The sequence below is a fragment of the Annulohypoxylon maeteangense genome (genome assembly GCF_022496945.1).
Source record: "Annulohypoxylon maeteangense strain CBS 123835 unplaced genomic scaffold GGS22scaffold_12, whole genome shotgun sequence".
Taxonomy (NCBI): Eukaryota; Fungi; Ascomycota; class Sordariomycetes; order Xylariales; family Hypoxylaceae; genus Annulohypoxylon; species Annulohypoxylon maeteangense.
Window position 1 is genome coordinate 118,585 of NW_025953259.1, and position 21,905 is coordinate 140,489.

The following is a 21,905-nucleotide window of genomic DNA, read 5'->3' on the forward strand; positions in this document are numbered from 1 at the left end:
TTTTTCGTCATCAATTCTGAAGCCAACATCTTTTTTAATATTACCTATGCTCCCGAAGTCTCCTGGAGAGTGCAGCATATCGTTGATTGAAACCCCTTTCGGCATGCTGTAGCCTGCGTCGTAAATGTAACGAGTCTCGGAACCAGACTATGGGTCGATAACTCATAGGTAATTATCATCAAAATGGCACGGTTGTTTCGAGACTGTCATAAATCTGGAGATGCACGTTCATAGTAGTAATGAGACGGAATTTCTCAGGTCTGACCTCAGCTTTCCCATTACCTCCCACTGAGACAATAGAATAAGGTCTGAGTACAACATCAAAGCCATTACATCCTACGTGTAATACGTTCTCGACCCGAGAATCAAGACGCATGTCGTCTAACGTCGACCTAGATACCTAGACACATAACATCTACGGCCGATCCATCACCTCGTGGCCAGTGTGGGACAAAGCCTCTCGCCGAATGCCGCTACCCGCGCTATACTACCGACGTGAGACATCAATCGGGACTCGGGAGGGATATATCCATGTGGGTCGTACGATTTTCCCATTCAGCTGGCGAATTTCACTTACGAACAAGAGGGTATCTCAAGTTTCAGTTGACAATACTTCGTATTGTATGTTTCAGGACACACATTGAATATTTCTCCAACCTTCGTGCATCAGATATCTCCCCAGAATCGAGAAACACCCGACTGCTAGCTCGAGTTACTAGTTGGGGGCTGTATCAGGTAGTAATAAGCGATACAACCCATCTTCTTTTCCCCAGCGCCGCATAAGATAACTAGACACGAGGATTCGACTACATGCGAGATACTTGCGCCGCCATGCGATGCGTCTAATCATCTCGGTGGTTTAACGAGAATATCGTATTGATAACCTTGTTAACAGAAGTTGATAATTCCTTATCTCACAAGATCTTAGCCCCCAAGATATCTGCTATCTTGAGATCTCAACGTCTCGATAGTGAACAGTAAGCATTGTTGATAGCGGACATCGTGGTGTCTCTATGGCCCAGGACCGACGCTCTCGATGATGATTACACCTAAGGAGCCATAGGATTGATCTCACTTAGTCAACATCATTGTCCAAGTCTCCTCAAGTCAATAGTCCACCCGATGAGGAAAGTTGACTCCTAAAATATATCTATTTCCAAGGTCAGTATATATAAAACATTGCTCTCGCTGTCGCGAGTCATCATCTTCCCCAAGCCTTCATTAGGTCTTACTTAGCCGTCCAAAAACGTATTTGACACGGCTGACTCGGAGGCAAAGTAGTCATGTGAGCATCCTTCAGCATCCTTTATATCTTATATCTCACTGGTATTAAGTCCTATATATTCTCAGCATGTCTAGGCAGACCTCAAGCAACGTTGCGAGTCAAGCCAACGCCGCCGCCACCGACTCTCGCAGGATTAGGTACGCAACCACCTAAATAAGAAAGTAAACCATAAATTATCTCATTAAACCAGTAATGCCAAACATATAGCAGTGTAATCATGTATATACATAAATCGAAACAAAAGCGCTAAGTTAAACGTGTGTACATACATACATGAGTTCGATCTCATTAAGCCCTAGTATAGCTACATGATCCAGTCCTCAAGATAAAAAAGCTTAGATCTTACAAGTCCATTCGTTCATTTAAAAAACGAGAAAAAAAATCAAATGCCGACAATAGACAGACAGACAACACCCGGTATAACGCCTTTTGCCATGCCCATCGCCTTCCGCATTTGCCACTCTTCGCTGTTAAATCCTGTCCGCCGATGGCGAAGTTCTAGCTTTCCCATCTAGATATGCAAATATGTACCAAGTAAATGTGGGGGAATCTCTGATAATAGCTGTAAAGAAAGAAAAGAAAAAAGCAATTTGCGTAGAAAGATGCGTAACTAATACAAATATCGCAAGCGGAAACTACCGCTTCTCCAGGCTCTGCAGGTTGACCAACTCGGCGTACCTCCCGCCCTTTCTCATTAAGTTGTAGTGTGTGCCCTCCTCTACAACTCTGCCTTGGTCGAACACGTAGATGACGTCGGCGTTTTGGATCGTGCTTAGACGATGTGCGACGGCGATTGTAGTTCGGCCCTTTGCGGCCTTGTCCAGGGCGGCTTGCACAACGTGTTCGGATTCGGAGTCGAGCGCAGAAGTAGCCTCATCCAGGAGCAAGATCTTAGGGTCGCGAATCAGGGCACGGGCAATAGCGATACGTTGCTTCTGACCACCAGAAAGTAAGGTACCCTTATTACCGACCTTGGTATTGAAGCCATCTGGCAGAGATAGAATGAAATCGTAGATGTTAGCCTCTCTGCAAGCGAATTCAATTGCCGAATCCGGAACAGATTCACGACCAGAACCGAGTAGGATATTCTCCTTGATAGTTCCTTGGTAGAGTGTAGGTTCCTGGGATACGAGAGCGATGTGTGATCGGTACTGGTTAACATTGAGGCCACTAATATCCTTGCCGTCGACGTAGACACCTCCGACAAGAGGATCGTAGAATCGTTCGAGCAGGGCGATTGTGGTACTCTTACCACAACCCGAAGCGCCGACCAATGCAACGTATTGGCCAGGACGGATGGTTAAGTTAAGACCACGAAGGACAGGTTGCTCAAGACGAGTGGGGTATCGGAAATGGACATCTCGGAATTCCACAGTACCGTCAACTTTGTGGATGGGGGCACCTTCTTGCGACCAAGTATCGACGGTGGGCTGACGGTCGAAGAGAGTCTTCAGTTCGCCGGCAGCGGAGTGCGCCTTACCCATGTCGGGGGCGAAAGAGAAGACGGTACCGGCTGACTGAGCGCCGAAGATAACGGACATGAAACAGACGAAGAACTGGAACAAGTTGTATTCGTGGCTGGCAATTAAAGTGCCACCGTACCAGAAACCAAGCGCAAATGCCAGGAAGATGAAAGACTGGGCCGCGGCGTAGAGGAGTGACGACTTTAAGATGGAAACCAAGCTAGTCTTTCGTTGGGCGGCAAGAGAGAGCTTGTACTGGTTTAAGACATCTCCTTCTCTAGTTAGAGATGCAACCGTGCGAATGGCTGAGATAGCTTCAGACGCATACGAGGCACTCTGTTCGTAGGCCTGCTTGGAGCGACGTTGGAAATGCGCAAGCATCCAGAACCGGAAGAAACCACAAGCGAGTAGAACTGGAATCGTAGAAATGCACACAAGAGCCAGTTTCCAGCCGAATGCCAGAGCAACAACCATTGCAGTTATAAGTGTAGTGGTAACCATAAGCAGAGTTCCGAGAGTAACACCACTAAGACCAGCTACGTGAGAGGTCTCAGTCGACAAGAAGGATGTAAGAGCACCGACAGTGTTCTCGTCTCTATCGAAGAAAGCGACGTCCTGGCGTAACATAGTTCGGAAAGCCCTGTCTCTAACGCGGTGGATGAGTCGCTCGGAACACCTGGCGAAGGCGACACCCTGAGAGATATATGCTATGCACATGACAAATGCCAGCATGAGAAACATACCACTCCAGAAGTCGCTTTCCTTTTTGACTGCTGCACTATTGGCCGGAGTAAGAGGTACACTCAAGGTCTGTCTTCAGTTAGTAAATGGTTCAATTGGGGGCTAATTTTATACCCGGAATACTCACAAGGATTTGCTTAGCGAAGAAGAACGCTTGAGTTGGGTTACCAGCTCCACAGATGATGGACCAGAACAGACCCCAGATCATCAGCTTCCATTCCTCTTTGTTGAACGACGCAATTAGTTTAATCAAAGGCCAAAGTCCATACTCATGGTTCTCTTCTTCGGGCTCCATGTGATGAATAGCCTTGCTAGACACAGACCCCCGAGTTACTGGGCGAGTAAGTTTAATATCAGGCATAGGCGGCTCGGGGTCATCAAGGAAGCTAAGTTCATACGGCCTCGACAATCGCTTAGAAAATCGCGTAGACAGGCGCTTAGAGGCCCTACGAACAAGCAACTCATCACGGCTGGCGATCTTAAGCTGTTCCTCAGGGCTTGGCCCATTGGCAGTAGCAATGTTCTGCGCGCTGACCAATCTGGCGTATGCTCCATTTTTCTCTAGGAGAGCAGTGTGAGTTCCCTGTTCGATAATGGTACCTTGAGACATGACGACGATATTGTGAGCATCCTTGATGGTAGAGAGACGATGAGCAATGGTAATAGTCGTGCGACCTTGCGAAGCGGCCTCCAACGCCGCCTGGACAACACCTTCAGATTTGGTATCTAAGGCACTAGTAGCTTCATCAAGCAAGAGAACTATGACAAGGGTTAGAATGCATTTATGTAACCGTCTACTTAGACCATGACTTACTTTTAGGGTCCGAGACAATAGCACGTGCGATGGCAATTCGCTGCTTTTGACCACCGGACAACAAGAATCCACGTTCACCAACGTTCGTTTCATAACCTTCGGGTAAAGCTGAGATAAAGTCATGAGCGTTGGCTTTCTTAGCGGCTTCGATAACCAATTCCGTTTGCCTAATAGGGCTCACGTGCTCGAATTTCGTGCCGATAAGACCGTTCTTGATGTTCTGGTAGATCGTGGTGGCGAACAGGGTTGGCTCCTGGCCGACTAGAGAGATGTGCTGACGCAGCCATTTGAGGTTCAGGGTGCTAACGTCGTGGCCATCTAGCAAGACTCTTCCCTCTACTGGGTCGTAAAATCGCTCGACGAGACCGACGATAGTACTCTTTCCGGATCCAGAAGTTCCGACCAACGCTGTCGTCTTGCTTGCTGGGATATTCAGAGTCACACCCTTCATGATGGTAACTTCGGGTCGCGAAGGATAGATGTGCTTGACGTTCTCGAGACGGATAGCACCAGATACCTTGCCCAGCTTGATTCCAGTGTCCACGGTGGGATCCATTGGGGACATGCGGTCAATAGTGTTGAAGATCTTGGCTGCAGCCGCAAGAGCAGTTCCGAATGCCTGAAGGTTAGGAGCGATATTACCCAAATTGAATGCACCAATCATAATGGACATCATAATGATAAGGACACTCGATAGCGGAACGGCACCGTCAACGAGGTACTTGCTACCCATCCAGAAACTCAGACCGTAGTTGGCGTATACGATTAACATCATACCGGCAACCATAAGGGCTGTCGCGGTCGCTTTCTTGAAACCGAAGTATTCGGCATGGGCGAGATGAGCGTCGTATTGCTGAGCTAGACGACCTTGGGTACCAAAAGCCATGGCATTTCGAACGGAGCTAATAACTTCTTCGGCAACACTGCCTCCTGCCGCATATGCGCCGATCGTGTCTTTGGTGTATTTAACGATGAACGATGAACCAATACCCATATCGAGAATTAGGGCAATGACCACAGAAAATAGAATGAGTGTCAACTTCCAGTAGAAGACGAATCCGATAACGAAAGCGGAGACAAATGTTGCGATAGCTGTTAATGTCAATCCAACCTTCTCAGAGATACCTTCCTGGATCAAGTTCGTGTCGGCGGTGATTCGGGTAGTGACCTCGCCAGCGCCGAGCTTATCGAAATAACCGATGTTCTGTTTCATGCAACTCTCCAAGTAGTGTTCTCGAATCTTGCCGCTGATATGTTCTCCGGTGTAGATGAACCCAACAGTCGCGACGTACATGGCAATGAATTCGCCAATAGCCAGGTAGACGAAGTACAAAACGAGGCTGCTCATCTCACTTATGAACTCGTCGTGAGATACCTTGCCTAAGAAGAAACCCTGGAAAGTGTTTTGAAGATTGCCGAAGATGACTGTCATTAGAGGCATAGCCGCACCACCAGCGATAGCACCGATGGCACTCACGGCCATGATGATCAAGTCGTTTCTCGACGCATATCGGTAAAGAGTAGAAATGCCGCTTTTCACCTCGGGAGTTATGACTTGCTTCCTCAGGATTTCGGCCTCGTGGGCGGGGAGGTGACCGAAAGGATCATTTTCCATCACGCCGGACTCGCCAGACTCGGCAGAACTACCCGTCGGAGTTCTTCCCTTCGTATCCCTTCTACTGGATTCGCCAAAGTAAGGACCGTCTCCTGGAACTACCGTCGAGCCACTGTTGCTTATCGTGGGACTTGCTGGGCCTTCGGAAAATGTATTGAATGTCGCAGACGTCTCCGGTCTCTTTGGCATGTTGTTACTGTAGCCCATTATGGCTACGCTCTATCGGAGCGAGCTTGATTTAGTTAGGTTCGTGATATCGCGTCGGTCCAGTTTAATAATATGTACACGGACCAAGAAAAATATATATCGATATATCTATGCTGAAACGATGGGACGGTTCGAGACCAGAAAGAAGAGGAAGAAAGGGAAAAGGGTATATAGGAAATCCCGGAGAGCGACCAGATCTATATGTATTTCTAAGTATATCTATTTTTTTCTTCTTTTTTTTTTGGTGGTTTTATGTATTCTGCGTAGCTCACACGCGAGAATGCGGTTGTTGCTTTGGGGAAGAATGGCGGCTTCGCCTGTAAATCCTATAAGCTAACGATGGGTCCAATTCCTTTATACAGCGATAAGGAAGTAAAGCCGCACGGGGTAGAATAGAAAGTACCGGGTGTCACATCCTTGGATTCATCCTTGGAAGGCAAAAATGGAAGTGGTTCGGGGGTTCGCGACAAGCCGATGCTTGCAGACGTGCAGGTGTGTTCCCACTTTGGTAGGTACAATGTTAAAAATCAATAGAGAATTAGAAGTCAATAAGGCATTAGGTGCGGGTTGCAGGGATCACTAGCTTAACTTTAACTTAGCTTCGCAATCGCTTAGCATACCCAAAAAGGAAATTTACTAGAAGGGGAAAGGGTGACATGCCGAGGGACTGCCATTTAAGGTAATGACTAGATATTAGCTACATAAAACTTGGGTACTTCTCTCCATATCCGACATACGACATTCGCCCACGTAGAAGAGCTATATTTATAACTGCACACTACGATGGAGTAGTTCGATGACCCCATTCCTCTTCCAAAGATCGAATCTCAAATATACCCGACATCTGTTCCCTTGCATGCTACCTGATTCTGCTTAGCCTGAAGCAGAGGTGAGAATAACGAAGAGATACTGAAGTAAACCAAGAACAATGTAGTTTAAACTAAAGAGGTCGTTGATGTGTAATAGTGTAAGAAAGCCTAGGTGGGTAGGTAGATATTAAGCGATATCAATGCCTACTAGGTATGTATGTAATGTAGTATGTACATATATGCAAGTTTATCGTATAAGAGATCACGAGGTACTACTTCCTCCATGTCCTCTACAATCTCACGGGATCACGATGTGAAACCATGTTAGGACGGCGTAGTCGGGGTTATGGACTCGACCATAGTCCGGGATTGTGGGTAACGAGATGTCTGATGAACGTGGCCACACATCTGTCGGATCGGTGCGGAGGGGTAGATCAAGCCATCGGAACATCTGCAATTCTAAATGATTCTTAGAATCAAATTTACAAGCTTCAGCTATCAACTTTTCTGATAGATCATTATACATGTTGTTACCTATCCCTAATAGTCATACCGAGGAAATCACCACTTACGGCGCCGAGATCCTCTATGTACATAATAACCGGCACTAATGAACACGATAGCTTACCTATTTCTTATTTCTTACTTCTTACTTCTCGGAAACAGAAGAACGATATATCGAGAAGGTACAGTAAGTACGAGTTACGAATGCGGAGGAGTTTGCGTCAGAAAAGATCCGGCCTCTCGTTAGGCTGAGGCAATCTAGGCAAGCGAGTGCGAAAACAGGATCGATAAGGCTTTCGGGAGTCAGTTATTAACTACCCCGGGACCGGCTCTTTACATAAGGTTTGTTGGAATCTTTGGAAGCCTTATTTCGTGCCTCGGTATCTAGTCTCGAGATGCTTAAATGCGGTTAGTCATGTAAAGATTAGGTCTAGATTCGTCCGATAGAATGGATGGTGCTTACTCCTCGTGGTTTCGTGGTTTAGTACCTATTCGCCCGGAAGCTGAGGAGATCAGTTCTGCATGCAGGCAGGGTATAATTCTATTTTAAATTAAGTCCATACCCAAAGACGAAGGGATTGACAGGTTCTTTTTAAGACCCAGTTTCGCCTGTGCTATTGCATAGTTATTGCATGGCACATGGCACATGGCATAGCACAGACTTTCACACAACCCCTCAGGAGTCAGGGGACATCATGAGTCGAGATGGTACGAGATTTCCCCAAGGGGAAGAATAGGAAGAACGGGAAGAATCTAAAAAGCAAGATTCTAACATCCCACTCCAGGCTTAAGTAGGCAAATGCCGAGGGAAGATAACAGCGTCACACAAGAACCCCTCAGAATCTGCAATATTATCTGTACTAGACGTCAGTGGTATCGCCAAGAGCGGGATATACTTACATTTCAGCCACTATCTACCCCAAGTCTCCAACTTGCCAACTCAACTGTACAATTCAACTCTTTACACAGTGAAGTCGGTTCACCGTTCTCCTCATAGCTTTCCGGCCGAGTCACGCGCCAGTCACAACTTCTGTAAATCTCCTTCCCCTTTGAAGAATTCTGTTCCTTCGCGGCGCGGGGGAGATGCGAGACTCAAAAAACATGCATATCGTCATTGGCTGCGAGTACGCATTCAAATGGTTCCGAAGTGACAAATCTTATCTAAATCGAGTCTAGGACGGATGTCGACTATCCCATGGAGCTATTCCATTCAAGGGTTGAAAAGTTATGAAACGTAGCTGCATATAGGCTGCATTACCTGAGTGCGGCTGAGGAGAAAAACGAGGGAAAGCGAAGAAAAAAGGTACTTAGGTACGAGCGCACGAGGCGAGCACCGTGCTAGAGCTTAAAAGATCTTGGCATTTCCCGGTTCCGTTAATCAGCCTTGCAAACGCCACACTAAACTTTCTTCACCCAACGATCCAATCATCTCACCAATGATTTCATGTCATTCTCTCTCCACCGGCCATGTGTCCTTCCAACTACTTTTCAGCCTACATAAAAATCAACCATTAATACATACTTGTCACGAACAAAGGATCTTACCCCATCAAACATCCTGTTCACCAACACCATCTACACCGTCAATTCGTACCTGAACAGACCTCGGTATAGCCTTTCTATTTAACAATCCCGTCTCTCCGTCTTTCACCGCACGTTTTATAATGCAATAACAAGGTTTAACCCATGTGGCTATCCATGCGACATCTCTAAACACCTACCTATTGCGGAATAGAAGTCTAGGACAACACACAGCATCGAACATCGGTCTCAGGTACAACCCGGAACATACAACCAGCCGAAATCGAAATCACGATGCATCAACTCCCCTCATTCCTCATCCTCCTCCTCCCCCTCCTCTCCCCCACAGCAGCAGCCAAACCCAGCAAAGCAGTCCTCCTCTCAGACGTGCGCTCACTAACCCTCCGCGGCGACGGCGCGCAAACCACCCACCGGCGCGTCTCCGCCATCCCGCAGCTAAAATGCGTGTCCGCGCCGGCGATATGCCGGCTCCACTCCATCGACATGATGCGGTGCACGAACCAAGGGTCAGGGTACACCGCGGAGGACATCCAATGGTCATGCAGCGCACCACTCCCCCCGGAGCTGAAACTCGGCAGCACGGATGTTATATGCGAAGGGTACAGCAGCCCGGACGACCCGTACGTGCTAAAGGGCAGCTGCGGCGTGGAATACCGGCTCATTCTCACGGAAGCCGGCGAGCAGAAGTTCCCGGACGTGGCTAATGGCCGTGGTGGCTGGAAATGGGGCGGCGGAGGTGGAGATAAGGGCAGGGATAAGGATCGCCGAAGCGGGTCTTCCGACCCTAGTGCCATCGCTTTCGTCATTATATTTGCCCTCGTCTGTATGTGGATTTTATACAGCGCCTGTGTTGCCGGTAATCGGGATCCAACGCGTCCCGGTCCGCGGCGGAACAACTGGGGAGGATTTGGTGGTGGATTTGATCCTGGTTTCGGACCGGGAGGAGGCGGCGGCGGTGGCTGGGACGACCCTTCGTCATATCCCAGGTCTTCGTCAACACAAAATCAAGGTTGGCGGCCTGGATTCTGGACGGGTTTAGCTGGAGGTGCTGCCGCTGGTTACGCAGCAGGCGGTCGACGTAACAACCAGCAAGAGCGAAATTCAGGCTACAATTGGGGAGCGGGTCCCTCTAGCTCATCTTCCGGTAGCTCGGGTTCACGTTCAACGTCCACTGCGAGATACGAGAGCACCGGGTTCGGGTCGACGAGCCGTAGGTAAGCCGCGAAGAGGCGTCCTTACTATAACCTATCACGAATAATGCCGAGATGTCTTCACCGCACACATGATCAAATGGCTGATTAGCGTCTAATTGTTTGCACGTCGGGCTATCCTGCGTGGCAACTGATCGTGGTGTATATACACCTAGGAGGTTGTCTGGCCTCTCATACACATGAAATGAAGTTTGCGCGTCCTGAATTCCTGCAAATGCAAAGCGAAGTATCCCCCCACATTACTCGCAAGACTTCAAATCGATTTCTATTTCCGGATTTCTAAAGAGGACTAAACCCCCAAAAGAAGGCCAGAAGTACCGATTGGAGATTTGACGAGCAATCAGTATAAAAAAAAGCATGAGTTGTCGACGAGGATCCGTTCACGAAAGCCTCCAACCCCCCGCAAAATGTTTAAAAGCAAAACCACTTTGACTTGGTCCCCGTACTCGTCGAATATCAACAAAGCCGATCGCGAGCAACCACCGTCATATCCTGCAAGCATTAACTTGGGTTGAATTTGGATTGGAATCGTAATTGGACGCCGACTGCTGAGGCTCGTTGCCCTGGCTTCTTCGAATATGGGGGCTTCATCCGTAAAACACTAGTATGTACATAGACTCTTACACAGGACAATGCCTTATCTCCCTCTTCATGTAATATACACTCAAGCCATGCTCTTGTGCTCCACTGTCTTCGTGAACTTAGCTAAAGATGGACAGCCATTGCATCTGATTTATCGAAGGCTTTGCTACATGCTGGGCATTTTCGCATTCGGTTAGCAATTCTATCATCGATACAACCTCGGCAGAAGATGTGGCCGCATGTGCGCAAAACTGTATTTTTGAAGTCTTTCTTGCAAATTGAACACGTTGCCATGCTCTAGTATAATAGTTAGCACAAATGTACGCTCTAAGAAATCGGATATTGCACTCACCCGTAACATCTCCTCTTCTTCAGAGGAGTTGCTTAGGCTCTTAAGCCTCCACTTTTCACGTTCCTTTGTTGCGGACTCGAGGCGCACCTTAAGCTTCTCGACATCCGATTCAAGCGTGGCAGTGCGTTCTTTAGCAACAGCGGTGGCGGAATCCTTCGATTTTGCCAAATTTGACAACTCGGCAACTTGTTGCTTAAGCGCATCGAAGCGACGCAGCAATTCATTGCTAGATGTCTCAAGTTTCCGATTTTCACCCATGACCGACCCATTTGTCTGCTTCAAATCGGCAAGCTGCTTGTCCAAGTTAGTGACAAGTGTTCGGTTATGCGCCTCAACTTCTTTTAGTTGGGAAATAATTTCGGAGCTCTTGCTGTTCTGAGTTCGCAACTTTTGGATAACTTCGGCCTTTAGGTCACCGTCCTTCCGTGCTGTAAAGTACTTCTGGTCCGCTTTGCTCTTCTCAGCAATGGCTAAGGCTATGCGTTCTTCCATTGCAACTTGGTCCATAACCTTCTTGTGCGCAAGAGCCTGGAACTTCTTTACTGCGTTTGTCATACCCGGTAATTCGCTTTCTATCGAGTTATAGTTCTTCATAAGCTTCTTGTACTTTTCACGCATCTCATCTGGGGAGAGCGCGTCTACATCTGGCCGTTCAGTCATGTCGACGTCCTCGCTAGGTTGTAGCCTCTGTACCTCTGACTCTAGGGCCGAGATGCGGTCCTCTTTGGCGCTCACGAGTTCCTTCATGTGGTCAAGAGCTGTCTTCTCCTGCTCCTTGCTTGCTCTAAGCATAGTGACGTCTGCGTGCAGCTCGTCCCTCGTGGATCTTACTCGTGCAAGGGTGGTGTCGGCCTGTTGTAATTGATCCTCAAGTTCGGCAATAAGAGTCTGGGCTTCGCTTTCGACCTTCCGGCGACTAGACTCTCGCTCGGCCTCTAATTTCTCGGCCGATGCTCTGAGGGCCTTATTGTCTGCTTCTAGCGTGTTGATCTTTCGGACGAGTTCCTCCATTTGACCCTTAAATACCTTGAAAACTTCTGTGCGGGAATAGTCTTCATCAGTCAAGTTCGTTAGTCGCGTCTGTACGGCGGTAAGCTCCTCTTGTAAAGTCTTGTTCTGTGCCAATGCAGATTCTATTTGTTCCTTCTGTCGCGTCTCGACGGCACTGGCCTCGCGAAGGGCTAATTGTAATGCTTCGCTGTTGACATTGTTTTCATCTATAGCCATGCCGTTCTCTTGGTCGGCACCTGCGGAGGGGCGAACGGCTACATGATTCAAGGCTTGCTGTTCCAGCTTCTGGACTTGGGCGCTTTTAGCCCGATCGAGTCGCCGTTCAGCCTTCATGTATCTGAGAGTTGCAGTGTTGAGCTGTTCGGAGAGGCTATCTTTATCGACAGTGAGTCGATCCAATTTAAGGAGAAACTCTTTCTGTTGTGCTAAGAGGCCATTGACCTGTTGCTCTAGGTTTGTGATATCGGGGGCAACATGGCCGCGAGTCCCGCTGAGACGACTAAGTATTGTCTCAACCATAGTTTTGATAGTTGATGCCTTCTCACTGAGGTGTGATTCGAATTCTTCCATATCTTTGAACCGAGTGTGTGTCGGAAATGGTCGTTCTATGCAAATATCTTAGTTAAAAGTAAATTGGGAACGGGGCGGGTTGTATTTACCATCAGAACGTTGTTGGAATGGTATCGTTGCCTCTACGATTAATTCTATCTCTTGTAATAACTGTTGCCAATATTAGTATTATTCACCAATTCTTCAGTTTGGCGGGCTGACGGTACCTGTAACCACCAGTTGTCGACAACTCGTATGTGATCGTCATGATGTACGGCAAGCCTCTGAGCTTCGTCCAGTTGTGTTTCTAAAGTGTTCTTCTCTCGCTTGTACTCGAGCATCTGTCGGTAGATGGCATCTTTTTGATAATCCTAACCAATCCACATCTGTCAGCGACTCAACATCCTTATACATATATCATATTGACTGGCGCGAATGTACGTAGTAACGAGGTGGTTCGAGTCAGGCTGCGTAGTCAATCGCGGCACGACAAAACATGGGAGAGTGTTGGGATAGAACGCTGATGACAGCATAGCCGCGCATCAGTACTGAGATTGTGAGTAGATGTCTCGATGACGACTAAAAACAAAGGCTACGAAGGTCTCGTGCTAGGGTAAAGTCGCCTCATATTGACGAGGGAGACGTGTCGAGGACACGATTCGATAGGCAACATTGGTTGAAGGAAAATAAATCGCAATCGTGATACTTACCTCGATCCACGCTTCATCCTTCGCATCGCCGTCGTCCTTAGATTTACTTCCACCATTAACGGCTTGTCGCTTGCTAGGAGGAGCGATGTCATCCGTGCTGATAGCAGGACGCTTACGGTCCTCCATCTTGAGGCGTGTCGATAGAGGCGCAGTTGTAGGTGAAGTAGATAGAGGCATCAGATTGGGAGAAACGATAGAATGTAAAGGGGGAAAAGAAGAGAAGGTGTGGTTGCCAGGCCAGGCAAGGCAAACGAAAGGTAGGGAATAGACAGGAGAAGGGATCTGCAGAAAGGAGGAGTGGTGAAATGAATGAAATAGAGGACAGAGGCCTTCAGGGAATAAATAGTACAAAGCGTTGCCTAGTCGAAAAATTGTGTACTGGTCGAGATGGATAATATGGGCCAGGCATGCCTTCGCGGTGATAAACGCGAATTGAGAGTGTTAGGGAATCGGATGAGGAAAAGGACAGGACGCCAGGAGAGGATGTTGAACGAAAAATCGAAGTTGAAATCAAGAAAAGGAAACTAGCCTGGATTGGGACAGGCAGAACGGGCAAAATGGGCAGGACTGGACTGTGGACTGGCTGGTAGACGTGCCTTCTTCGATATCAGCACCTACCATGCGTGCCAGGTGATAAGAGCCATTCTATTATGTGGCCCGTGCTATAGCGCAGGTAGAATGGGTCCTCTAACGTCTGGTTCGCCTTCCCAGCAGTAAGGTTTTGTTCCGGTGAAATTCAGTGAACGTCTACGGCGTAGGCGCTATTTTCGACTTGGCTGCTTGGGTAGTTGCATGCAACAGGAAAGAGGCAAGTACCAAAGTACCTAAACGCTTTTTTAGTATCTCAATTTATCCCACCACCCCACATAATTCTCTTTTCTCATCATCCAGTAGCAATCAACTTGATTAACTCAAACTTCATTTCTGACTTCTTTCACAAGTCACAGGCCTTTCGATATTCACGAAAAGATTTCTTGAGAAACCATCAATTCCATTGTTGAAGAAGAGGTCTTACAAATATTAGTGAGGCAATGCGCCGGATACTAAATCAGTCACAGCCCTAGAGCAACTGTAGGCATCAGCAGTCATGAGTTCTATGCTGAAAAAGACCGGAGGCTTGTCCTTCAAGCCAAAGGTCGCTCCTCGTCGACCAGCCGCCTCTTCCTCTCAAGCACCTCGTTCGTCTGCTTCTGCCAATACTACACAAGCTCCCACTGCTGAGAACTCATCGCAAGCTTCAACTCCCGCATCTGCCGCTCCTTCCCCCGCCCCCTCGGTCGAACCTAGTCGCAAAGCAGCGCAGCCGCAAGAGGCCACGAAAGAAATCACCAAGGAGATATCGCAGGAGGGAATATCGAGACCACATAGCCAAGCTCAGAAAGCTCACATCGTTCAACCCGAATCCAGACCAGCATCGACTCCGGCAGTATCTCCCACGGTTGTCGAGAAGCCTTCCCAGGCACCTCCAGTCCCGACTCCGTCACCCTCAGAGAGTGCTTCACAGCCAACTACAGCACCAGTTTTAAACAAACCTCCTCAGCAACAGCTACCAGTTTCGATACCAGCGACCCAACGAACAGCACAACCAACACCAGCACCAGAGACTACACATTCAGATAGGTCTACACCTACTCCTTCTTCGAATACACCGGTTATTGCTACCTCTCGACGTGCTGGCGCCCTATATACGCCAACACCAGAGCCCACCGCTCCAACACAAATCAGAACCGCTCCCCCATCTCCAGCCCCTGTTTCTGATACGATTGCTGTCTCTGCACCTGTTGACGAGCCTTCAACCAATGCCCCGAAAAAGAGAAAGGTATACCGCAAACGTAAATCTACTGAAGATGGCACAGGTGCAGAATCTTCTGCGCCAAAGAGAAGACGGGCTCGCAAGAATACTACAACAGAGGACAACGGAACAGCTCCGTCGGAAGGCGGAAGGGGAAGATCTAGGCAACATGAACGCTCTTCGTCTCCCGAAGAAGATCCAGAGAACCAGACGGTCGATCATAGCAGTACAAAAATGGGTGAACTAACTAAGGATATGGGAATTGGAAAAAGATTCAAGCATGCAGACGCCATTGAAGAGCGTGCGCGTGAGGCACGTGAGAGATTTCGTCTAAAGCAACAGGCAAAACGAGCTCGACTTCTTGGGCTTGACCTTGAGGACGTAACCTCGCGCGCGAGTACTCCAGCAGGAGATGGAGAAGGCGGAAGAGAGTCTGCAGCAGCCCGGGCTAGAGAACTGGGAGCCTCAATCGGCGCAAACTCGCAGTCCGTTGGCTATGAGGTTGTAGATGGACAGATTGTTGTCAACCAGCAATCTCTTATGGTAGACCGACACGCAGCCCACGATATGGGAACACTTGAGACCGTCGAAGAAGACGAATTTTCCCGCCTCACCACTTCGTCATCGTTCAGACGGGAAAGCCGTAGAACAGGAGCAAACCACTGGACGGACGAGGACACTGTAAGTAATCCTTCACCATTTTACCTTACGAGGGAATCAGTAAGTGCTAACATTAGCAAAAGGACAAATTCTACCGGCTCCTTGGAATGTTTGGAACCGACTTCGAGACGATCTCGGCCATGTTTCCGGAGAAAAGCCGACGGGCGGTTAAACTCAAGTTCAACCGGGAAGAGCGACTACGGCCGCGGTACATCAACGCGACAGTCATGGTTCGCGGCGAGAAGAAAGTCGACATTGACCTCGAAGAGTACAAGAAGCACCAGCACGGGTGGCAGGAGAGTGATAAGATCATGGCCGAGCACAATAAGCTAGTGCGCGAACACAACGAGGATATCCGACGTCTTAAAGAGGAGAGACGCGCTGCTGGGCTTATGGACGAGGATGAAGAGGTGGAAGGTGGAGGAGAGGCAGGTGGTGCCCAAGAGGGCGAAGAACAAAATGGCGAGCAGGAGAATGCTGAGGATGGCGAGGGTGAGGATGAGGCCCATGACGATGGCAACGAAGATATCGATGGAGAGAGTGAGCCTGTGGAAGAGATGCCCGCCGGGGTAGCAGTCGATGTCTAGACTACGTAGGTGACAGTTTCGATGGTCCAGGTAACCGCACGCATGCAAGCTTGTTTCTTGATACCCCATTTCCTTAGCTTGCATGGTTATCTGCTGGAGAGCTGGACGATACTACCGAGGGCGGACGACATGGAGAGTATTGGCGCAGTGGGCGAGCAAAAGGGGGGACTACTGTAATGCGTTCTTTCGAAGTCTCTAACGTTTCCTAGAACGTTGAGTTATGAGTAAATGCTAAATTCAAGATACGATTTCCACGACTACGAATGACTACGTTTTAGCCACCAGACGAATGCGTGTTCGATTATCACGTAGGCGCATAGCGGGGTGAACAGAAAATATAATTTCGGGAAATCAATTGGTAGAACTAAGCTACGGACTTGGTTCATCTAGCCTCCATATTCCTCCTATCCTTCTCGCAGAACAGAGTAATCCCGCGAGCTGGATCATAATGCCTCGCCCCGAAAGTGCGTATTTCATGGTGGGGTAAAGAGGTGTTTAGGTTAGTAGTAGAAGCCTGCAATCAGGAGAAGACCGTTGCTTTGCGTTGTTGCGGTTTTTTTCCGGGCAGCCTTCGAATTTCCGCCATAGCAGAATAAAGCATTATGCGAGTGAATAACGACCATTAACAGAGGGGATATTATCGCAAGGGCGAAGAATGCCACGTCGGATATCTTAGTGAGGCCGGTTTGTAGTCGTAAAAGCGTGAAGGACGGAAAGAACATCTCATTCACATCATGGAAAATCAGTTCTGAGGTGCCTCGTCGTCTTCCGGCTGGTCGAACAAGAAGTTGGCAGCCAACTCCTCATTCTTGTCACAGGCAAAATAGGCCTGGATGGCCGCGTCTCGGTCGAATCCTAGTCGGCATAACTGGAAATAAATTAGCATCACACCTAGTATAAGATTCTTAGGGGAAGCCACGTACTCGCTCAATTGCATCGCGCTCTTCCTCTGTCACGGCGATGGTCTGGGCGCCAGGGGGTAGAGGTGCATCATCATCACCAGCTTCACCCAACAATTGCAGGAACTGATCGGGGTTTGAAGAGATCAGCTGGGCAAGTTGGGGGTTGCCAGCGCCAAGTTGCTGCAGAATTGGTTCCAGCATTTGCGGTTGCTGCTGAACGACCTGCCTAAGTTGCTGGAACTGAGCGTTGTTACGCAACCAGTCAAGGTTACCAAGCGGTTGTACACCCGCAGCGGCGGCAGCAGCAGCGGCTGCTGCTGCCTGGGCATTACTGCTGGCGCCTCCACGACTTCCACCTCGGCCCTGCTGAGCGGCCAGATCAAAGAGGTTAATACCCCCTCCCTCAGCCTCAGCCTCAGCGGATTGGCCAGCAGGAGAAGCGAAGCCAGCAGGGGCGGCGCCGGGGGTAGATTGGGCGGGGGCCTCTCGCTGGGGTTCCGGTTGACGAGCACTCTCCGGAATACCCTATATAAAGTATTAACCAGGGATTATCCAGTGCAGATTTGCTTTACTTACATTTAGGAGATATTCGACAGCACGTTCTGGGTTGTAGAAAGCGGCACGTAAAGCAGCCTCACACTGAGATTTCTCAAATCCCATAGCTTCCATATTCGCAATCACATCAGCTCGAGCCGCACCCATAGCCATATCACCGCTGGCGCCAGGACCGCCAGAAGCGGGGGATGGGGTAGCAGGCACGGCGGCGGCGGCGGCGGTAGATGAATGGGTAGGCGCGGCTGGAGCGGCTGGAGTTGCGGCGACCGATCGTGCCGGTGTTTCGGGAGCAGCGCTTGAAGAAGCGGCGGCGGCGGCAGCGGGCGCAGGCTTAGGCTACTAATTGTTAGAGGCCATCCGCGGAGTTAAAGTGATATTATATCCAGCACATACCTTGCTCACCATGCAAACAACATAGCCCTTCTCTTCAATCTTGTGGGCTGCGACCGATTCTTCATCCTTGAGAATTTTACCTATATACAGATTAGCATTCCGCGAGCTAAAGAATGGGTAACGGGGAACAGGATCTGTTCCGGGTAGTCAGATGAGAGCGAGCGCATACCGGAGTAGATGAGCTTCAAGGCCTTGGCATCCCATCCTTTCTCTTCGGCAACCCTTTGCTTCAGAGTAGAAACCTATACCCCAGTCAGAATAAGAAATATGGTCCAATAATCGGCAACAAAGCTTAGGGCAGGAATCGTTAAGTGTTTGCGATGATAGGATGACGGCATACAAGGTCGCTAGGCTCGACATCGAGCGTGAACTTCTGGTTCGAAAGCTCCTATTGTTGAGGTTGAAATCGTTAGCTTCTTCAATTACAGCGATGGATTACGGCGAAGAGAAATGTGGGGAACAGCTTAAGTGTATCATGATAAAGCACTTTTTCTACAGCTAGGTCTACGATTACATACCTTAAAAGTAACCTTCATCGTGGCGACGGGCAGCTTCGGGATAGCTGCTGCTCTTAGACTGATAGATGGAGGTGGTAGGAAATGGTGAGGGGTAGTAGAGGTAGTAATAGGTAAAGATTGAGTCGGCGCGAAACTCAAGTGAAAAGTGAATTCACCGACGTTTTTCAGACGTTGTCTGAGGGAAGTGTGGAAGAGAGTTAAGATTCGGTGGCTTTATGCTTTGACCAGAATCTTTTTTTTCCTGGTGGAAAGTGGAAAGCGACGGGAGTGGAAGCACTGATCGAGAAGGCTTGAATTTCAGGTAGCAGTTAATGATGTGTCGCGCGGCGGGCAGTGGCGGGCGGCTAGCGCTACTTCCTGCTTATCACATAGAATTTTATGGCCTTTGATGCTGAACATTTGTGTGTACATGCACGTACATACGTATGTGTAGGTACCTGATACTTACATGCTTACCTAACCTGAGCCGTGATGGAAGCACCTGAATCCCGTACCTAATACCTTCTGGGTTGTTTGTAACCACCGAAAATGCGGGGTCCACTGGAGGGGCAACTTTAAAAGCGAGGCTGTAAGGCGATCCGATCAGTCGAAACACTTGATCCTCAAGTACAGTAGATGCTTCACAGATGTCTCTAACCTTGCCAAGGTAGTCACATCCATAGAAATATCAGCAATGTGCACCTTCCAAGTGTCTATTCTTTCTAAACATGAAGACTCAGGAACTACCTAGTACCTACTTGTAATTCACGCTGAGGTATTATTAAACCTCAAGTTTTCTTCTCCTTTACTTACTACCTACCTAGTAATATTTAAATCATAAATCACTTCAATATATCAACACAATATCGAAGCACCTAGTCATCAAGGGCAGCAGAAGCCAAATGCAATAGTTCATCAAGATTTCATTCGGTTCGCTTAGGACCCCTTCACAAATGTGTACCAGCCTCAAGTTTAGGTTCATTTTGATTATTTGATTTTACTTAATTCATTTCTCACTTCAATGTCTATCTTCTATCTCCTTGGTATTCCCCGGAGCGAATGATAGATACCTCAGCCCGAGGTTGAGAATGTAGTTCAACGCCGCGCTTAATGAAAATGGTATCACACAGTAATCCCCAAACCCGATCCGTTTCCCGACGTCTCTAGAGAAACAGCAACTCCCTAGCCGGGTTCTATTGGAACAAAATATTAATCACGAGTCATAATTAGTCATTAGTCATGACGTCCAATTGGCGGACCAAACCGAGTCTCATGCCCCGGCAGCTTTTTGATCTTGGATTCGGTCAAACTCGTTCTTCCCAGCACTCAAAATCCACTCGGGGATCGGAGGTGTCATCTTTCTCTCTCCGTTTGCCTCCTCTGCGCGAAGTCTATCCGAATTAGGGCTTGGTGTCTTCCGGAAGCTCTCATAACTCCCTTGTCGACTCAGAGGATTTGGTCCCGTAGGTAAACTTCCGCTCCGCATTCGAGTGAGAGATTTTTCCGATATCGTTTGACCGGCATTTGGTGCCGCGATGACCATTGTTCCAGGAGTAGCTGCCGGTGGGGGAACGGGAGAGTCGGATCGGAAAAGTGGGTGGATATGTAGCTCGCCTGGCGAGGATAAGGGAGTCAAGCTGCGTTCATGATGAGCTCTAGGGAGAGGACTGTAACTTCGACTTCTCCGGTTGCGTTTTGGTGGTTCTAAATCCAAAGGACATCCGGGACTTGGGCTTCTACTTGTTGTCGGGCTCGCAGGGATGGTCTCCAGGAAACGAGCACGAATGGGGGGACTATTATCCACAACTATCTGTCGATTTTGAGGATCAACCGAGGAAGTATCCCAAGAATCAAACCCATCTTCCGTCACGCTTGACCGCTCCCGGTATCCAGTCGAGTCGATTGATGGAGGGCGACGCAGAGTTTTTGAACTGGATGATAACAACCTAGTCTTGGATCCTGTAGGGCGTACCGTGTGAGAGATCGAAGTTCGAATGGAGCTCATAGTCTCCGCCATTGAACGGCCACCACTTGAGTTGGGTCGGCTTGAGTAATCAGTCAATGGCCGTTCCTGGATCCTCGTTTGGCTCGAAGCCGGTGTTGTTCGACTGTAAGGGATCGACTTCACACGGATGTGTGGTAAACGGGAATTATCCTCGTTAGTATGAAGAGACAGCGCTTGTTCAGAGTCAGGTGACCGATGAACAACGAAACAGACGACGATGAAGGCGAGTTGTCCCACGAATGCACAGACGAGTGCAATAGCAGATCCGATAACAAAGTTGGTCGACCGAACTTGAAGCATAGTCTCAGGTAACTTCTCAGACAATTTCATCATGACCTGCATCACAACAGATGCAATAGATGCCAGTATGCTCGCAACTAGGCCCAATGCAAACCAGATACCATTGTTTTTCCTTTTCCCGAAATCCGTCCACCGTCGCGAGCTTCTAACAAAAAGAAAAATTAATAATATGAGAATCAGCCCTTCCCATGCTGATGCGATGATCGCAGCGATTGTGACCGAAGGAATCAGCTCCGAGAGTTCGTGGGCTATGATGATTTCAAGAGCCAAAATCGCCGCTGTCGCCAATGAGGCGACGGCGCCCAGCACGCCACTAAGAATACGAGACCTTGCCATGTTGGAGGGGAGTTTGTTGATCGAATGAAGCGCAGGACGGAACATATAAGTTCCAATCCAACGCAGTGGGTTCAAGAGAGGGCCGAACAGCTCTCGGCCACTCCAGATGAGTCAAAGAATGTGCTTGGAAACACTAAAGGTCGGTGTGCCGGTTAAGGGCAGCAAGGCCCACCACCGTCCAAAGATTTCAACAGTGGAGACCCCACTAGGAAGGTCTACTTTCTGTTCCTACTGGACAAATGGAGGCTGGAGGGAGGTAAAATTGAGGCTTGAGTCGATATCGTCTCTTACCGACCAGGAGGTAACCCAAGGCTTAGATTGTGCCCCGGATTTTGAACCCCAGATTAGAGGCTCAGAGCGAAAGCACCAGGATCGGGCCGCCGCAGGAATAATAATGATAATAGAAAAGTTTCCTTATTAAAGACGGAAGAATTTAGCGGTCTGGGCAATCGATAACCGCGTCCGCGTGGTGTTGGTATGTGA

The 21,905-nt window shown here is 48.7% G+C and overlaps 7 protein-coding genes across 7 annotated transcripts; 2 read left to right on the top strand and 5 right to left on the bottom strand.

Moving 5' to 3' along the window:
* Window positions 1–1,681: 1,681 nt before the first annotated feature.
* Window positions 1,682–6,288, bottom strand: GGS22DRAFT_29533 (P-loop containing nucleoside triphosphate hydrolase protein). Its single transcript, XM_047966734.1, has 3 exons — window positions 4,304–6,288; window positions 3,617–4,248; window positions 1,682–3,558 (listed from the first exon to the last, which is right to left on the bottom strand). The coding sequence occupies exons 1-3, from the start codon at window positions 6,123–6,125 to the stop codon at window positions 1,921–1,923; spliced, it is 4,092 nt and encodes a 1,363-aa protein (XP_047817203.1). The 5' UTR covers window positions 6,126–6,288; the 3' UTR covers window positions 1,682–1,920.
* A 2,401-nt stretch (window positions 6,289–8,689) lies between these two features.
* GGS22DRAFT_29576 (uncharacterized protein) lies at window positions 8,690–10,364 on the top strand. Its single transcript, XM_047966735.1, has one exon. The coding sequence runs from the start codon at window positions 9,254–9,256 to the stop codon at window positions 10,196–10,198; it is 945 nt and encodes a 314-aa protein (XP_047817204.1). The 5' UTR covers window positions 8,690–9,253; the 3' UTR covers window positions 10,199–10,364.
* Window positions 10,365–10,538: 174 nt separating this feature from the next.
* On the bottom strand, window positions 10,539–11,251 carry GGS22DRAFT_166801 (uncharacterized protein). Its single transcript, XM_047961903.1, has 2 exons — window positions 10,911–11,251; window positions 10,539–10,795 (listed from the first exon to the last, which is right to left on the bottom strand). Exons 1-2 carry the CDS (start codon window positions 11,065–11,067, stop codon window positions 10,779–10,781), a joined length of 174 nt encoding a protein of 57 aa, XP_047817205.1. The 5' UTR covers window positions 11,068–11,251; the 3' UTR covers window positions 10,539–10,778.
* A 1,661-nt stretch (window positions 11,252–12,912) lies between these two features.
* On the bottom strand, window positions 12,913–14,133 carry GGS22DRAFT_166802 (uncharacterized protein). The gene is made up of 3 exons (XM_047961904.1): window positions 13,396–14,133; window positions 13,127–13,233; window positions 12,913–13,056 (listed from the first exon to the last, which is right to left on the bottom strand). The coding sequence occupies exons 1-2, from the start codon at window positions 13,570–13,572 to the stop codon at window positions 13,228–13,230; spliced, it is 183 nt and encodes a 60-aa protein (XP_047817206.1). The 5' UTR covers window positions 13,573–14,133; the 3' UTR covers window positions 12,913–13,056; window positions 13,127–13,227.
* A 156-nt stretch (window positions 14,134–14,289) lies between these two features.
* Window positions 14,290–16,714, top strand: GGS22DRAFT_29592 (uncharacterized protein). The gene is made up of 2 exons (XM_047966736.1): window positions 14,290–15,868; window positions 15,931–16,714. Exons 1-2 carry the CDS (start codon window positions 14,483–14,485, stop codon window positions 16,432–16,434), a joined length of 1,890 nt encoding a protein of 629 aa, XP_047817207.1. The 5' UTR covers window positions 14,290–14,482; the 3' UTR covers window positions 16,435–16,714.
* A 41-nt stretch (window positions 16,715–16,755) lies between these two features.
* Window positions 16,756–19,151, bottom strand: GGS22DRAFT_166805 (UV excision repair protein Rad23). The gene is made up of 7 exons (XM_047961905.1): window positions 18,803–19,151; window positions 18,625–18,672; window positions 18,454–18,526; window positions 18,285–18,364; window positions 17,913–18,227; window positions 17,358–17,861; window positions 16,756–17,302 (listed from the first exon to the last, which is right to left on the bottom strand). Exons 1-7 carry the CDS (start codon window positions 18,818–18,820, stop codon window positions 17,177–17,179), a joined length of 1,164 nt encoding a protein of 387 aa, XP_047817208.1. The 5' UTR covers window positions 18,821–19,151; the 3' UTR covers window positions 16,756–17,176.
* A 640-nt stretch (window positions 19,152–19,791) lies between these two features.
* Window positions 19,792–21,905, bottom strand: GGS22DRAFT_29622 (uncharacterized protein). Its single transcript, XM_047966737.1, has one exon. The coding sequence runs from the start codon at window positions 21,465–21,467 to the stop codon at window positions 20,052–20,054; it is 1,416 nt and encodes a 471-aa protein (XP_047817209.1). The 5' UTR covers window positions 21,468–21,905; the 3' UTR covers window positions 19,792–20,051.

Bases quoted from the DNA above. Each gene is read 5' to 3' on its own strand.
- GGS22DRAFT_29533 (XM_047966734.1), bottom strand. From the start codon at position 6,125: ATGGGCTACAGTAACAACATGCCAAAGAGACCGGAGACGTCTGCGACA. The intron at 4,249-4,303 runs GTAAGTCATGGT...CCCTTGTCATAG, and splicing joins TATTGTCTCGGACCCTAAAA to TTCTCTTGCTTGATGAAGCT. The intron at 3,559-3,616 runs GTGAGTATTCCG...AACTGAAGACAG, and splicing joins TCTTCGCTAAGCAAATCCTT to ACCTTGAGTGTACCTCTTAC.
- GGS22DRAFT_29576 (XM_047966735.1), top strand. From the start codon at position 9,254: ATGCATCAACTCCCCTCATTCCTCATCCTCCTCCTCCCCCTCCTCTCC.
- GGS22DRAFT_166801 (XM_047961903.1), bottom strand. From the start codon at position 11,067: ATGGCAACGTGTTCAATTTGCAAGAAAGACTTCAAAAATACAGTTTTG.
- GGS22DRAFT_166802 (XM_047961904.1), bottom strand. From the start codon at position 13,572: ATGCCTCTATCTACTTCACCTACAACTGCGCCTCTATCGACACGCCTC.
- GGS22DRAFT_29592 (XM_047966736.1), top strand. From the start codon at position 14,483: ATGAGTTCTATGCTGAAAAAGACCGGAGGCTTGTCCTTCAAGCCAAAG. The intron at 15,869-15,930 runs GTAAGTAATCCT...CATTAGCAAAAG, and splicing joins ACTGGACGGACGAGGACACT to GACAAATTCTACCGGCTCCT.
- GGS22DRAFT_166805 (XM_047961905.1), bottom strand. The intron at 18,527-18,624 runs GTATGCCGTCAT...ACTGGGGTATAG, and splicing joins ATGTCGAGCCTAGCGACCTT to GTTTCTACTCTGAAGCAAAG. The intron at 18,365-18,453 runs GTATGCGCTCGC...ATCTGTATATAG, and splicing joins CTTGAAGCTCATCTACTCCG to GTAAAATTCTCAAGGATGAA.
- GGS22DRAFT_29622 (XM_047966737.1), bottom strand. From the start codon at position 21,467: ATGTTCCGTCCTGCGCTTCATTCGATCAACAAACTCCCCTCCAACATG.